At 44.6% G+C, this 16,838-nt stretch overlaps 1 protein-coding gene across 1 annotated transcript in view; it reads left to right on the forward strand.

Moving 5' to 3' along the window:
* LOC139163198 (vomeronasal type-2 receptor 26-like) overlaps window positions 1-16,209 on the forward strand; it is a 51,268-nt gene extending 35,059 nt beyond the window's left edge. The window contains exons 4-7 of the mRNA XM_070744159.1: window positions 4,893-5,117; window positions 8,802-8,944; window positions 10,355-10,488; window positions 15,314-16,209. Of these exons, the coding sequence (XP_070600260.1) occupies window positions 4,893-5,117; window positions 8,802-8,944; window positions 10,355-10,488; window positions 15,314-16,209 (1,398 nt within the window). The remainder of the gene's footprint in view (window positions 1-4,892; window positions 5,118-8,801; window positions 8,945-10,354; window positions 10,489-15,313) is intronic.
* Window positions 16,210-16,838: the final 629 nt, after the last annotated feature.

Here is a 16,838-nt window from a genome sequence, read left to right on the forward strand (position 1 = left end):
CTCTCTTTCTCTCTCTCTCCCCCTCTTTCTCTCTCTTCTTCTCACTTTCTCTCTCTTGTTTTCTTTCTGTCTCTTTTGCTTTCTCTCTCACTCTTTCTTGTTTTCTTTCTCACGCTCTTTCTCTCTCTTGTTCTCTCTCTTGCTATCTCTTTCTCTCCCCCCCTTTCTCACTCTCTCTTTCTCACTTTCTCTCTATCTTGCTGTCTGTTGCTCTCACTCACTCTCGTTCTCTCTCCGTTCTTCTCAGCGATGACGCGCGCACGCCCTGCCCGCCTCACCTTTGCGAGAGCACTTTCGCCCCGGACTCTCAGCAAGGGGGTTTGCAGGAGAGGCGGGGCCGGCGAAGGTGATATTGAATGTCGGGGGAGAACGGGCGGTTGCGCGCGCTCCCTATCCCCCTGCTAGCCCACTCGGAATATTCAAAATAAGAAAAGCCTTCGCCGGCAAAGGTTTTTCTTATTTTGAATATTCCGAGTGGGCTAGCAGGGAGATAGGGAGCGCGCGCAACCGCCCGTTCTCCCCCGACATTCAATATCACCTTCGCCGGCCTCCGCTGAGGAAAGCCTTTGCCGGCATTTCCTCTCGGCGTCAAGGAGGCGGAGAGAGGGAAGGGGGGGCAGCGGCGTCCCTCCTGGCCTTGGCGGGCCGCCCAACCCTCCCCACCTCCTGCAAACGCGGTGGGCGGCGGGGGGAGAGCGAGGAGCCGGTTCCGGCGGGCGCGGGGCTTGGCTGGCTGGCGGGGGAGCGCCGCTGGTGGTGCGGAAAGGCCGAGGGGGCCCTGGCGCCGCGGACCGGCTGAAAAGCCCCAACGGCCCGGGCCTGGTCCGCGGACCGGCGGTTGGGGACCTCTGCTCTATAGTATTATTTTGTAAGGTGTCTTTTGAGAAAACTGAACAGAAGTAGCTATTGAAATGGTCAGCAATCTCCTTATTCCCATTAATGCATGTTTTATTCCCAGTACTAAGCTTCGTGATGCCGCAGTTTTTCTTCTTCTTATCACTAATATATCTGAAGAAGGTTTTATTCCCCTTCTTTACAGATTTGGCAATTTCTTCCTCTTTTGAGGCTTTAGCAGCATATATTATCTGTTTCGCCTCCTTCTGTCTCATTTTATACACCTCCCTATCAGCTATACTTCCAGACTCTTTATACCTCCTATAGGCAGCCTTTTTTTCATTGACTATAGCCCTTACATCATTGCTAAACCATAGCGGTTTCTTCTTCCTTTTACCTTTAGTTATTTGTCTTACATACAGTCCAGTGGCTTTTAAGATGGCCTTTTTTAATACAGTCCACTGGGTGCTCGCTCCTGCCATTTTATCCCTCCCCTTTAATTCATTATCTAAATATTCCCCCATTGCATTAAAATTTGTTTTTCTGAAATCCAGTACTTTGGTTGCATTATAGGATTGCTCACAATGAGTTTTTACATCAAACCACAAACATAGATGGTCACTGCAACCTAAATTTTCTCCTACCTTGACCTCTGAAACCCAATTCCCATTCGTAAAAACTAAATCTAGAATATTCTCCCCTCTAGTTGGTGTCTTAACCAGCTGTGCCAGAGCTGCTCCTGTAAAGGCCTCTACTATATTCTTACTTTTGCATGTAAGGGCACTGGGGATATTCCAGTCAACATCAGGCATGTTGAAATCACCCATAACCACAATATCTCCCTTTACTGCCATTTGGGTAATTTCATCCACCATCTTGTTGTCATATTCCTCGGATTGCCCTGGAGGCCTATAGATCACCCCAATTCTAATGACAGAACCTTCTTTATTTTGCATGCAAATCCAGAGAGTCTCTAGATCTTGACATGTATTTTGAATTAGTGTTGTTTTTAGACTTTCTTTAATATAAATGGCTACTCCACCTCCCCTTCTCTCTCTTCTATCCTTCCTATACAGTGTATATCCTGGTATGGATATTTCCCATTCATTAGAATCCTTAAACCATGTCTCAGTTAGGGCAACCAGGTCCAATTTATCTCTAGATATTATGGCCATTAATTCACAGAGCTTGTTGCTCAAGCTTCGAGCATTTGTGTACATTACCCGAAGAACATTATTTTCATTATTAGTTTGCCCCTTATCATCAACAACTACATCTATTTTATTTGCAGCTCCCTTTTCATAAGCTTCCAAAAACTGCTTTATCCTCATTGGTCGGGGACACTGCCTTAACCACACATTAAACTCTCTGATACACGTTGTTTTATCCTCTTGGCCACAAACCAGTAATACCTCTGAGAAAGTCACTGAATCTGTTATTTTACCCAGCTCCACACTAAGACATTGAAAATCTCTTTTTACTACATTAACATTTTTCTGGGACAAATCATTTGTGCCAAGATGCACCACCACATCAACGTTATTACCTTTACTCACAGCCTCAACAATGTTCGTAATCCGCCTCCTGTCCCTGCTGGCCCCTGGGAGACACCTCAGCACCTTCACCACATCCTTGCTCTGTCCCAAATCAACACCTCTAACAGTCGAATCACCCACAAGAAAATGTGTCCTCTTTTTATTTCTACTAACTGCACTTGATGGTTTGGTGATATTTACGACAACTTCCCCTTTGAACACCCCCTCATTCTCTGCCTGAGGGACCTTGCTAATATCTCCAACATCCTTACTATTTAAATCCGCAAGAACATTATAGTAATTCGATACAGAGAGACCAAAATTGCTATGTTTTTGCTCAACTGCACGCAATCTTCCTGAACCGACAGTTGTCCACACAGCCCTCCTCCTCGGGGGGCGCTGTGGAAGTGGATGCTGGACACATGGATGCATTACAGCACGTGGCTGGGACAATCTTTCCACTTCTGACTGCAAACTACAAACTAAGGACTGCAATCTAGAGATCTCGCCATCTAACCTAGATGTCCTTATGCAAAGAGGGCAGCACCCCAAGTTCCACAAGGTACTACGGAAGACAACAGCCAAACAAGTGTTACACTGCACCAAGCCAGTCATCTTAACAATGTATTGAAATACAAGTACTTAGCAAGAAAATCAACAACCCCTATTGCTACCAAATTTGCTAATTTTGGTTTATAGTTATATGATTCGCACGCCGTTAGGCCACTACCTTCCTCTCTCCTTCTCTGTGATCAGGAAGTGCAAATTAAAATGGCTTTTTCCTGCCTTTTATCCTTCCCAGTCTAATCCTGCCCCAGCCTAATCTGATTTGTCTGTGCTTGAACACAAACTGCCAATAAAATTGTCTCTCATAGCCAGTAGTATCTGCCCCTCCTCCTGGAATTCAAAAAATGCAAAATGCAAAAAGTAAAATGCACTACCTTCCTCTCTCCTTCTCTGTGATCTGGAAGTGCAAATTAAAATGGCTTTTTCCTGCCTTTTATCCTTCCCAGTCTAATCCTGCCCCAGCCTAATCTGATTTGTCTGTGCTTGAACACAAACTGCCAATAAAATTGTCTCTTATAGCCAGTAGTATCTGCCCCTCCTCCTGGAATTCAAAAAATGCAAAATGCAAAAAGTAAAATGCACTACCTTCCTCTCTCCTTCTCTGTGATCAGGAAGTGCAAATTAAAATGGCTTTTTCCTGCCTTTTATCCTTCCCAGTCTAATCCTGCCCCAGCCTAATCTGATTTGTCTGTGCTTGAACACAAACTGCCAATAAAATTGTCTCTTATAGCCAGTAGTATCTGCCCCTCCTCCTGGAATTTAAAAAATGCAAAATGCAAAAAGTAAAATGCACTACCTTCCTCTCTCCTTCTCTGTGATCTGGAAGCCTGTCCCACTCCTCTCTGTGGCAGCCCCTCAAGTATTGGAACACTGTTATGTCACCCCTGGTCCTTCGCCACACTGGCCATGCTCAGATTCCTATAACTGCTCGTCATATGTTATATTCTCCAATCTCCTAATCATCCTGGTTTCTCTCTTTTGCACTTTGTCTAGAGTCTCATTGTCTAGTGTGGTAACCAAAACTGGATGCAGTACTCTAGGTGTGGTTTAACGAGGGCTCTATAGAGGGGTAATAGTACCTCCCTAGTCCTAGATTGTATCCCTCTGTTAATGCAATTTAGGATTGCATTGGCTTTTTTGGCTGCCCCTGCACATTGCTGGATCATATTCATTTGGTTTCCACCAAGACTCCAAGATCCCTCTCACAGTCAGTGCTATTGTTTGTGGTTTCATCCAGTTTACCCAACATTAAATGCATCTCTCCTACAGTCAAGAATTCATTTTATGATTAGAAAAACTGGACAGCTATTCTGAAAAAAAATCTGTAGCAGTAACACTGACTGACAGACTGACTGACTGACTGCCTTACTTACTTACTTACTTACTTACTTACTTACTTACTTACTTACTTACTTACTTACTTATTCAATTTCTATGCTGCCCTTCTCCTGAGACTCAGGGCAGTTTATATACCAATTCACAGTGCTTTACACTGTGAAGTAGTATATAAAATACCCTGAGTCTCAGGAGAAGGGCAGCATATGAATGAATGAATGAATGAATGAATGAATGAATGAATGAATGAATACTTATTTTATAAATTCTACACCGTTTGAGACAGGTGGCTTTACAGCCCTCTCTAAACAGTTTACAGAGTCAGGTTGATAACTTTCCTCCTGAACAACTTAGTAAATGAATATGGATCCTTCAATTATCTCTTGTTAAATGAATAACAAGTGAAACAGCTTGCCAGCAGAAGTTGTGAAAGCCCCAAGACTTGATACCTTCAAGGCAGATTGGACAGCCATCTGTCTCAAACAGTGAAGAAACACCTGCTCAAGCAAAGGGTTGGACTAGATAACCTACAAATTCCCTTCCAACTATAATAATAAATCTAATCTAATAAGGAAGCCTGGATATCCTGTCTAAACATTGACATAATCTCTTCCGTTCCAGTTTCATCCCTTCCTTGGAAACACTGAATTTTACAATAAATCCATAGATGGAATGCATCTGGATGAGAAGGGAGACCTGGCAGTGGACTTGAACATTGTCAGCTGGCTCTTTCAGAACAAGTCACTTCACAGAGTGAATTTGGGCATCCTAGAAAAACGGGGATCCCTGGATTTCAAGCTTATGGCCAATCCAAAAGCTTTGGAAGAGTTGGAGAAGCTGAACAAGGTGGGAAAAATCTTAATTTTACCCTTAGTAAGCCTCTTAACAGCATGATTGCTTTCTTGAGACAAGGAAGGGTTTTGATCATCATCAGCATCCTCCAGGACAGACAACAAATTCTTTCTTTAGATATCAGGTTGTCTTTCTATATCTAGAGCCCATCATCTTGAGGGTTGGCTATTCATCCTTACCCATTTATGGAAACTATTCACTAGTTTTCTTATGGTAAATTTAAGTTCATTTCCTCAAAAGAATTTACACTATATTAAATTTTACCTTGAGCAATTTAATATGTAAATTTAGAGGATAAGCTTAACTATAATGGAAGTATACAAAATAATGGAAAAGAAAAAGCAAACTATTACTGAAACCTGGCTGGGCCCAGAGGGAGGTGTTCCTCTCTCTGAAATCTGCCCAGCCGGGTTTCAGATATGGCATCAACCTCGACCCCAGGGAAGGGGGGGAGGAGTGGCTATTATAGCCAGGGAGAGCCTTTGCCTGCGTAGACTCATTGCTCCGGAAATTGCGGGTTGCGAGTCTCTCTTGCTGAAGTTGGACTTAGGGGTTCAGGTGGGCTTATTTCTCACGTACCTGCCTCCCAGCTGCATGGCAAAAGCCCTGCCTGTGCTGCTCGAGGAGGTAGCCGGGTTGGCGGTGGAGTTCCCCGGACTCATTGTCCTGGGGGACTTCAACCTGCCGTCACTCGGCGAAACCTCTGGGTTGGCACAGGAGTTCATGGCCACCATGACAGCCATGGACCTGACCCAAGTAGTGCAGGGTCCGACTCACGAGGGAGGGCACGCACCTGACATGGTATTCCTTTCCGAGCAATTGAGTAATGGTCTGAGACTAAGGGGCTTAGAAGTGTTGCCTTTGTCATGGTCAGACCATTTTCTACTACGGCTTGACTTCCTGGCTCCAATCCTTCCCCGCAGGGAGGCGGAACCAATGAAGATGTTCCGCCCCAGATGCCTGATGGACCCAGAGGGCTTTCAGACGGCGCTTGGGGTTATTCCAGAGGCACTCGTCCACAGTTCGGCGGAGTCTCTTGCAGAGGCCTGGAACAGGGCTGCTGCGGAGGCTCTTGACCAGATTGCGCCTTTGCGACCTCTCCGTGGCGCTAGACCCCGTAGAGCCCCATGGTTCAACGAGGAGCTCCGGGAGTTGAAACACCAAAAGAGACGTCTAGAGAAGCGATGGAGGAAGAGTAGGTCTGAATCTGATCGAACACTTGTAAGAGCTTTTATTAAGACTTACAAAGTGGCGCTGAAGGCGGCAAGATGCGCGTAACATGCCGCCTTGATTGCATCAGCGGAATCCCGCCCGGCCGCTCTGTTTAGGGTGACCCGCTCCCTTCTTAACCAGGGGGGAGTTGGGGAGCCCTTGCAGAGTAGTGCCGAGGATTTTAACACGTTTTTCGCTGATAAAGTCGCTCAGATCCGGGCCGACCTCGACTCCAATTGTAAAACAGAGTCGACTGACAACGAGTTAGTCGAGGTGACTGGGGCACGTACTTGTCCACCTGTCTGGGAAGAGTTTGATCTGGTGACACCTGATGAAGTGGACAAGGCCATTGGAGCTGTGAGTTCCGCCACCTGCTTACTGGATCCGTGTCCCTCCTGGTTGGTCTCGGCCAGCAGGGAGGTGACACGGAGCTGGGCCCAGGAGATTACCAATGCTTCCTTGGGGAGGGGAGTTTTTCCAACACTCTATAAAGAAGCGCTCGTGCGCCCCCTCCTCAAGAAGCCTTCTCTGGACCCAGCCGTACTTAATAACTATCGTCCAGTCTCCAACCTTCCCTTTATGGGGAAGGTTGTTGAGAAGGTGGTGGCACTCCAGCTCCAGCGGTCCTTGGAAGAAGCTGATTATCTAGGTCCCCAGCAGTCGGGTTTCAGGCCCGGTTACAGCACAGAAACCGCTTTGGTCGCGTTGATGGATGATCTCTGGCGGGCCCGGGACAGGGGTTTATCCTCTGTCCTGGTGCTCCTCGACCTCTCAGCGGCTTTCGATACCATCGACCATGGTATCCTTCTGCACCGGCTGGAGGGGTTGGGAGTGGGAGGCACTGTTCTTCAGTGGTTCTCCTCCTACCTCTCTGGCCGGTCGCAGTCGGTGTTAGTGGGGGGTCAGGGGTCGGCTCCGAGGTCTCTCCCTTGTGGGGTGCCTCAGGGGTCGGTCCTCTCCCCCCTGCTATTCAACATCTACATGAAACCGCTGGGTGAGATCATCCAAGGACATGGGGTGAGGTATCATCAATATGCTGATGATACCCAGCTTTACATCTCCACCCCATGCCCAGTCAACGAAGCGGTGGAAGTGATGTGCCGGTGCCTGGAGGCTGTTGGGGCCTGGATGGGTGTCAACAGACTCAAACTCAACCCGGATAAGACGGAGTGGCTGTGGGTTTTGCCTCCCAAGGACAATCCCACCTGTCCGTCCATTACCCTGGGGGGGGAATTATTGACCCCCTCAGAGAGGGTCCACAACTTGGGCGTCCTCCTCGATCCACAGCTCACATTAGAAAACCATCTCTCAGCTGTGGCGAGGGGGGCGTTTGCCCAGGTTCGCCTGGTGCACCAGTTGCGGCCCTATCTGGACCGGGACTCATTGCTCACAGTCACTCATGCCCTCATCACCTCGAGGTTCGACTACTGTAATGCTCTCTACATGGGGCTACCTTTGAAAAGTGTTCGGAAACTTCAGATCGTGCAAAATGCAGCTGCGAGAGCAGTCATGGGCTTACCTAGGTATGCCCATGTCTCACCATCACTCCGCAGTCTGCATTGGCTGCCGATCAATTTCCGGTCACAATTCAAAGTGTTGGTTATGACCTTTAAAGCCCTTCATGGCATTGGACCAGAATATCTCCAAGACCGCCACGAATCCCAGGGACCGATTAGGTCCCACAGAGTGGGCCTTCTCCGGGTCCCGTCAACTAAACAATGTTGGTTGGCGGGCCCCAGGGGAAGAGCCTTCTCTGTGGCGGCACCGGCTCTCTGGAACCAACTCCCCCCGGAGATTAGAACTGCCCCTACTCTCCTTGCCTTCCGTAAACTCCTTAAAACCCACCTTTGCCGTCAGGCATGGGGGAATTGAAACATCTCCCCCTGGGCGTGTTTAATTTATACATGGTATGCTTGTGTGTGTGTCTGTTAGTTTATGGGGTTTTTTAAATTTCTAAATATTTTAATTAATTGCATTATTTATGATTTGTTTCACTTGTTGTGAGCCGCCCCGAGTCTTCGGAGAGGGGCGGCATACAAATCCAAATAATAAATAAATAAATAAATAAATAAATAAATAAATAAATAAATAAATAAATAAATAAATAAATAAATGGGAGTAACATTTTAAAAAACAGACTGTTGTGCTCTTCTAAGCTGCTCCAAATCTGGCAATTCTAAGATGAATTAGAGATTAGCAATTGTTATACCATGCTAAGACTTAATTGTCTTCTGTTTTGATCAATTTTTATGTTTTGTATATTTGTAAATAAAAAAATTTAAAATTTAAAAAAAAAAAGAGATTTTATCCTGGTCTGGAAATTAAATTGAATCTCATTTTCTGATGGTCTTCCTGCTCAGCCCTTGCCTCCTTCTAGGTGTGTGGAAAGCTGCCATCCTGGTTTTAGGAAAGTGCCTCAGGAAGGGAAGCCTGTCTCCTGCTACGTCTGTTTTCCCTGTCCCAAAGAAACCGTCTCCACCATGGAAGGTGGGTGATATGAGAGGAAAATGTCAAACCTTTGAGAAGACCCCTCCTCCATGCCTCAACATTTTCCATGAGGGCATTTCAATAGACTTTTTAGCAAGTTCAGAGCACCCAACCAAGCAGGGGTGAAATTCAAAAATTTCCCTACCGGTTCTGTAAGCATGGCAGGGGAATGATACTGTAAAATCCCCATTCCTACCCCACTCTGAGTCAATCTTGAGCCTAGTGAGATTTGATCTGCCAAATTGCTGGCAGCTGGCAGTCGGCAAGAAGTAGCCTATGGTACTGCATTCTAACCGCCATCAAGACTCTTAGATGGACAACTCAGCTGCTGTTTTCTATTGAGGTGCCACACAATCGTACCCTTTTACCACAAAGATACTACAGGAGAAAACAGTAAGGACCATGGGTCCCCAAAATTTTGGACCTCAGGAATTACCAAGGTCATAATTTAAAATCCCGCAAACCACCAAATTCATAATTTGGTCCAGGAGTCACTGCTCACAGTCACTCATGCCCTCATCACCTCGAGGCTCAACAATTGTAACGCTCTCTACATGGGGCTACCTTTGAAAAGTGTTCGGAAACTTCAGATCGTGCAGAATGCAGCTGCGAGAGCAATCATGGGCTTCCCCAAATATGCCCATGTTACACCAACACTCCGCAGTCTGCATTGGTTGCCAATCAGTTTCAGGTCACAATTCAAAGTGTTGGTTATGACCTATAAAGCCCTTCATGGCACCGGACCAGATTATCTCAGGGACCACCTTCTGCTGCACGAATCCCAGCGACCAGTTAGGTCCCAGAGTGGGTCTTCTCCGGGTCCCGTCAACTAAACAATGCCGCTTGGCGGGACCCAAGGGAAGAGCCTTCTCTGTGGCGGCCCCGGCCCTCTGGAACCAACTCCCCCCAGAGATTAGAATTGCCCCGACTCTCCTTGCCTTTCGTAAGCTGCTTAAAACCCACCTCTGCCACCAGGCAGGGGGAATTGAGATACTCTTTCCCCCTAGGCCTTTACAATTTTATGCATGGTATGTCTGTATGTATGTTTGGTTTTATAATAAGGGTTTTTAACTGTTTTAGTATTGGATTATTATTATATGCTGTTTTATTGCTGTTGTTAGCCGCCCCGAGTCTGCGGAGAGGGGCGGCATACAAATCCAATAAATGAATGAATGAATGAATGAATGAATGAATGAATGAATGAATGAATAAATAAATAAATAAATAAATAAATAAATATTGATTTTTGCAATTTCAAACATCATAACATTTCTGTACGGATCTATACCTATATGTAGGTATGTACATTGTTAGTTTACATCATTTATACATTGCTTATTCATATTTATAAAATCTTACATCCTCGTCTCACATTGTCTCTTAAGTCTTCCTATTTTTTGGTCCAATTGTACCATTTTGTCCATATGTTGTAATATTACAAGTCCTTTTGTCCTTTCAATTCTTTTGTTAATCTGTCCATCTCAGCACAATCATTTTTCTTTTTCATTATATCTGTGCCCTTTGCACTCCAGGTTCAGGCCCGGCTATAGCACTGAAACTGCTTTTGTCACACTGTTGGATGATCTCTGGCGGGCCCGGGATAAAAGACATTCCTCTATCCTGGTGCTTCTTGACCTCTCAGGGGCTTTCGATACCATTGACCTTGGTATCCTTCTGTGCTGACTGGAGGGGTTTGGAGTGGGGGGGTATCATTCATTGGTGGTTCTCCTCCTACCTATCCAGTCAGTCGCAGTTAGTGTTAGGGAGGGCAGAGATCCACCCCTTAGCCCCTACTTTGTGGGGTGCCGCAGGGGTCAGTTCCCTCCCCCCTGCTGTTTAATATCTACATGAAACCATTGGGTAAATTCATCCATCAGCATGGAGTGGGTTACAATCAGTATGCTGATGACACTCAGCTGTAGATGTCCACTCCATGACAATTCAGTGAAGCAGTAGAGGTGATGTGCCAATGCCTGGAGGCTGTGAGGGTCTGGATGGGTGCCAACAGGCTCAGACTTAATCCTGACAAGACAGAGTGGATGTGGGTCCTTCCATCACCCAGGGGGGGTGAATCCTGACCCCCTCAGAGAAGGTCCGCAACTTGGGAGTCCTCCTTTGATCCACATATGTCCCTGGAACATCAATTTTTGGTTGCGGCAAGGGGGACATTTGCTCAGGTCCACCTCAGGTCAAATTGCGGCCTTATCTGGACAGACAGGCTCTCCTGACAGTCACTCATGCCCTCATCACCTCAAGGATCGACTACTGCAATGCTCTCTACATGGGGCTACCTTTGAAGAATGTCCGAAGATTACAGTTGGTTCACAATGCAGCTGCGCAAGCAGTCGTGGGTCTTATTTATTTTATTTATTTATTATATTTGTATGCCACCCCTCTCCTCAGACTCAGGGTGGCTCACAACAATAATAAAATAGTGTACAGTGAACAAATCTAATATTTAAAAGAAAATATCTAAAAACCCATTATTTAAAAAACATACAATACAAGCATACCATACATAAAACTATATAAGCCTGGGGGAGATGTCTCAATTCCCCCATGCCTGGCGATATAGGTGGGTCCATTATTTAAACGTGGTGGGATGAAAGCCATGAATGGAATACATAGCTAGAAAGATTTCAATTGCTTAAAATAAACAGACCTAATAAAAGAGGTAGAATTGTGCTATATATACTGTAAGAAATAACTATATCTCTATAGAAATAGAGCAGAGCAATGGAGCAAATCACCTTGAATGCATTTGGGTCAATATAAAGGGAGGGGAAATGACATTGCCATTGATACAATATATACTACAGGCCACCCAATGAAACAGAGGAAATAGATGACCTTTTTGCTAGTCGGTTAACTAAGTTATTGGGGACTTAAAGACTCTGACATCAACTGGGAGAGAAATTCTGCACCTAGTGGAAGATCCAACAGATTTTTGGCAAAATGCTCTCTACATGGGGCTTCCTTTGAAAAATGTTTGGAAACTTCAGATCGTGCAGAATGCAGCCGCGAGAACTATCGTGGGGCTTCCAAGATCTACCCACATTTTGCCAACACTCCGCAGCCTGCACTGGTTGCCGATCAGTTTCCGGTCACAATTCAAAGTGCTGGTAATGACCTATAAAGCCCTACATGGCATCAGACCAGAATACCTCCGGGACCGCCTTCTGCCGCATGAATCCCAGCAGCCAATCAGGTCCCACAGAGTTGGCCTTCTCCAGATCCCGTCAACTAAACAATGCTGTTTGGTGGGACCCAGGGGAAAAGCCTTCTCTGTGGTGGCCCCGGCCCTCTAGAATCAACTCCCACCAGAGATTCGAATTGCCCCTACTCTTCCCACCTTCCGTAAGATGTTGAAGACCTATCTATGTCGCCAGGCATGGGGGGAATAATTATCTTGTTCCCCCAGCACCACTTTTTTTCTGACTGTAATATATGAGAATGGTATGATTGTGTAGTAATGATCGTTTTTAAATATTGATGGGTTTTAAATTGCTTTTAATTTACATTGGATTTGTACTTTGTATATTGTATTGCTGTTGCCCCGAGTCTTCGGAGAGGGGCGGCATACAAATCTAATAAAACGTAAACTTAAACCTGGTAGAAAACTTTGTATCCCAAATGGTAGAAAAGGGAACTAGAATGTCAGCCATACAGGACTTAATTCTCACTGGCAGAGATGTAATAATGGAATGTGTTGAAGTTATAGGTGCCTTAATTTGCTTTCGCACGGGTGGAAGAAAAAAAACACACTGAAATCTTGCACACGCGCACTGCAGAAGCAATTTCTGTGCATGTACAGAAGCAAAAACATGCTTGGACACACATGTGCACATGCAAGATATCCAAAGCTGCATGCACAGCACACCGGTAGTGGCAGTAATAGGAATCTGCCCTTGCTCAGATTGTGTGGTAAAGCACTATGGAGCAGTATAACAATCTAAGTGCTATTGTTATTGCTAAGGAGCTGCCACAGAGAAGAGGGAGGGGGGTCAACCTATTCTCCAAAGCACATGAAGGCAGATCAAGAAGCAATGAAAGTAATTAATCAAGGACAGAAGAAACCTGCAACTTTCCTGACAGTTAGAACAATTAATCCGGGGTGGCGCAGCAGGTAGAGTGCTGTACTGCAGGCCACTGAAGCTGACTGTAGTTCTGTAGGTCAGCGGTTCAAATCTCACCACCAGCTCAAGATTGAACTCAACCTTCCATCCTTCCGAGATAGGTAAAATGAAGGCCCGGATTGTGGGGGCAATATGCCGGCTCTGTTTTTAAAAAGAGCTATTGCTAACATGTTGTAAGCCGCCCTGAGTCTTAAAGAACTCAGATCTGTCATTGCTACCCCCCTGACTGATTTGTTCAACCAATCCCTGTTAACAGGAGATGTTCCTGAGGATTGGAGAATGGCCAGTGTTGTGCCTATCCACAAGAAGGGCAGTAGAGAAGAAGCTGGTAACTACAGGCCAGTTAGCTTGACATCGGTTATAGTTAAAATGATGGAGACTCTACTCAAAAAGAGGATAAATCAGCAGCTAAAAAACAATAACTTATTGGACCCAAATCAGCATGGCTTTACTGGAGGCAAATCATGTCAGACTAATCTCATTGATTTCTTTGACTATGTCACAAAGGTGTTGGATCAAGGTGGTGCTGTGGATATTGCCTATCTGGACTTCAGCAAAGCCTTTGATACGGTTCCACATAAAGAGCTGATAGATAAATTAGTGAAGATTGGACTTAATTCCTGGATAGTTCAGTGGATTTCAAGCTGGCTGAAGCATAGACATCAGAGAGTTATTGTTAATGGCGAGTATTCTGAGCAGAGACATGTTACAAGCGGTGTGCCACAAGGGTCTGTTCTGGGTCCTATTCTTTTTAATATGTTTGTGAGTGACAAAGGGGAAGGTTTGGTAGGGAAGGTTTGCCTATTTGCTGATGACTCTAAAGTGTGCAATAGGGTTGATATTCCTGGAGGGGTCTGTAATATGATAAATGATTTAGCTTTACTAGATAAATGGTCAAAGCAATGGAAACTGCAGTTTAATGTTTCCAAATGTAAAATAATGCACTTGGGGAAAAGGAATCCTCAATCTGAGTATTGCATTGGCAGTTCTGTGTTAGCAAAAACTTCAGAAGAGAAGGATTTAGGGGTAGTCATTTCTGACAGTCTCAAAATGGGTGAACAGTGTGGTCGGGCGGTAGGAAAAGCAAGTAGGATGCTTGGCTGCATAGCTAGAGGTATAACAAGCAGGAAGAGGGAGATTGTGATCCCCTTATATAGAGTGCTGGTGAGACCACATTTGGAATACTGTGTTCAGTTCTGGAGACCTCACCTACAAAAAGAACAGGTCCAAAGACGGGCTACAAGAATGGTGCAAGGTCTTAAGCATAAAGGCTACAAGAATGGTGCAAGGTCTTAAGCATAAAACGTATCAGGAAAGACTTAATGAACTCAATCTGTATAGTCTGGAGGACAGAAGGAAAAGGGGGGGACATGATTGCAACATTTAAATATGTTAAAGGGTTAAATAAGGTTCAGGAGGTAAGTGTTTTTAATAGGAAAGTGAACACAAGAACAAGGGGACACAATCTGAAGTTAGTTGGGGGAAAGATCAAAAGCAACATGAGAAAATATTATTTTACTGAAAGAGTAGTAGATCCTTGGAACAAACTTCCAGCAGACGTGGTTGGTAAATCCACAGTAACTGAATTTAAACATGCCTGGGATAAACATATATCCATCCTAAGATAAAGTACAGAAAATAGTATAAGGGCAGACTAGATGGACCATGAGGTCTTTTTCTGCCATCAGTCTTCTATGTTTCTATGTTTCTATGAGTCTAAGAAGAAGGGCGGCATAAAAATGAAATAAATAAGTAATCAATGGAACACATTGCTTCCAGAAATTGTGGGTGCTTTGACACTGAATATTTTAAAGAAGAGTGTGGATGACCAATGATAGATTATTTTTTCCTTGAGCGGTTGGTTGGAATAAAAGACCTCCAAAGTCCCTTCCAATTCTGTTATTCTGTCTTTTTTTAAAATTGGTCCAGCAATGGAACAGTAAAATGTTATACCTTTCTAATTCTCTTCTAGACGGTGTGAGTAGAGGAATCATAAATGTCTAGAGGTGTTTTCTCTCCAGTCTTCAAAGTGAATGCACTAATAGGAAGCCATTTTTTTCTCACTTTTCAGGCATGGTTCAGAAAGGAAAGAAGCAGTGGAAGCCACCAATAAAGATTACCATTAAATAGACAATAAAATTGCATCTGCAGGGCATAATCCGGGTACAGCACTTTTTCTGAAAATGCATCAGAAGAATAAGAGGGAAGATTGAGGCCATGGGTCCTATGCATTGGTGATGTCACAAAGCCAAATTAATCCTCTTCAATAGCCTCACCAACACTTGAACAAGGGGTTTGGATATTAGACAATGCAACAAGCTTTTAATTCAATGTTACTTTTGCTCTTTTTTTCAGATGCAGAAAAATGCAGCAAATGTGCATCAGAACAATACCCAAACAACAACCGAGACGGCTGTATCCCAAAGATTAATACTTTCCTGTCCTATCAAGAATATCTGGGGATCACCTTGACTTCCATTGCCTCATTCTTCTCTTTAATCACTTGCCTTGTCTTGGGAGCCTTCATTAAATTCCAAGAAACTCCCATAGTCAAAGCCAACAATCGGGACCTCTCTTATATCATTCTTGTTTCTGTCCTGCTTTCTTTCTTCACCTCCTTCTTGTTCATTGGTCAGCCAAGGAGAGTCACCTGCCTTCTACGACAAACGGCCTTCAGCATCATCTTCTCGGCTGCCATTTCTGCTGTCTTGGCCAAAACTATCACCGTGGTGCTGGCCTTTTGGGCCACAAAACCAGGGAATAATGTTCAGAGATGGCTTGGAAAGAGTTTGGCCAACTCCATTATCCTCTCTTGCAGTGGCTTCCAAGTTGTTCTCTGCAGCATCTGGTTAGGTGTTTTCCCTCCGTTCCCTGAGTCAGACATGCATTCACAATCTGCAGAAATCATTCTACAGTGCAATGAAGGCTCTGTCACCATGTTTTATAGTGCCCTTGGCTTCATGGGCTTCCTGGCTGCCATCTGCTTCACAGTGGCTTTTCTGGCCAGGAATCTTCCTGGGTCTTTCAATGAAGCCAAACTGATCACCTTCAGCATGCTGGTCTTCTGCAGTGTCTGGGTATCCTTCCTGCCTACCTACTTGAGTACTAAAGGGAAGAACATGGTGGCGGTGCAGGTCTTCTCCATCTTGGCCTCCAGTGCAGGACTTCTGGGCTGTATCTTCATCCCCAAATGTTTCATTATTTTCCTAAGACCAGATTTAAATACAAAAGAACATGTGATGTCAAAATAAAATAGAAATGAGTTTTGCGTAGATATGCTCTAAAATATCTGTTAATAATCCTTACAATCATTTCTTACAAGCAAAAATTAAGCAACTTAATTTTTCTCCTCTGGGAGGAAAACAATGTCTTAGAACAGTAGGATTGTATTTACAAAATAGCAACATTTAGCAGTCAGCATTAGTGGCCTGCTGTACTGCACTATACCCACTGCACCACCTCAGCTCATAAGGCTCACAATGAACAAAGGCTTGCAGCAAAAGTAAAAAGTAATTAAAAAAGCTTCTTCCAACATATTAAAAACAACAAAAAGGTCAAGGAAACAACTGGACCATTGCAAATTGCCAGGAGAAAGTGGCAAGAAGGTGACAAGCAACAAGGAGAAAGCAGAGCTACTTAACTAATTTTTTGCATATGTCTTTACACAAAAGGGGAAAAAACAGTCCAACCTATCAAAACATCACAAAAAACATATCAGGAACACAAGTTAAGATAGGAAAAAAATGATAAGGGAACATCTCTCTATCCTAAACAAATTCAAATCACTAGGACCAGATGGCTTATACCCCAAAGTTCTAAAGGAACTTGCAGACAAGATCCCAGAACCATGTAACTATATCTTTCAAAGATCCTGGAGGAC

The sequence above is a fragment of the Erythrolamprus reginae genome, chromosome 2, assembly GCF_031021105.1.
Source record: "Erythrolamprus reginae isolate rEryReg1 chromosome 2, rEryReg1.hap1, whole genome shotgun sequence".
Classification (NCBI taxonomy): domain Eukaryota; kingdom Metazoa; phylum Chordata; class Lepidosauria; order Squamata; family Dipsadidae; genus Erythrolamprus; species Erythrolamprus reginae.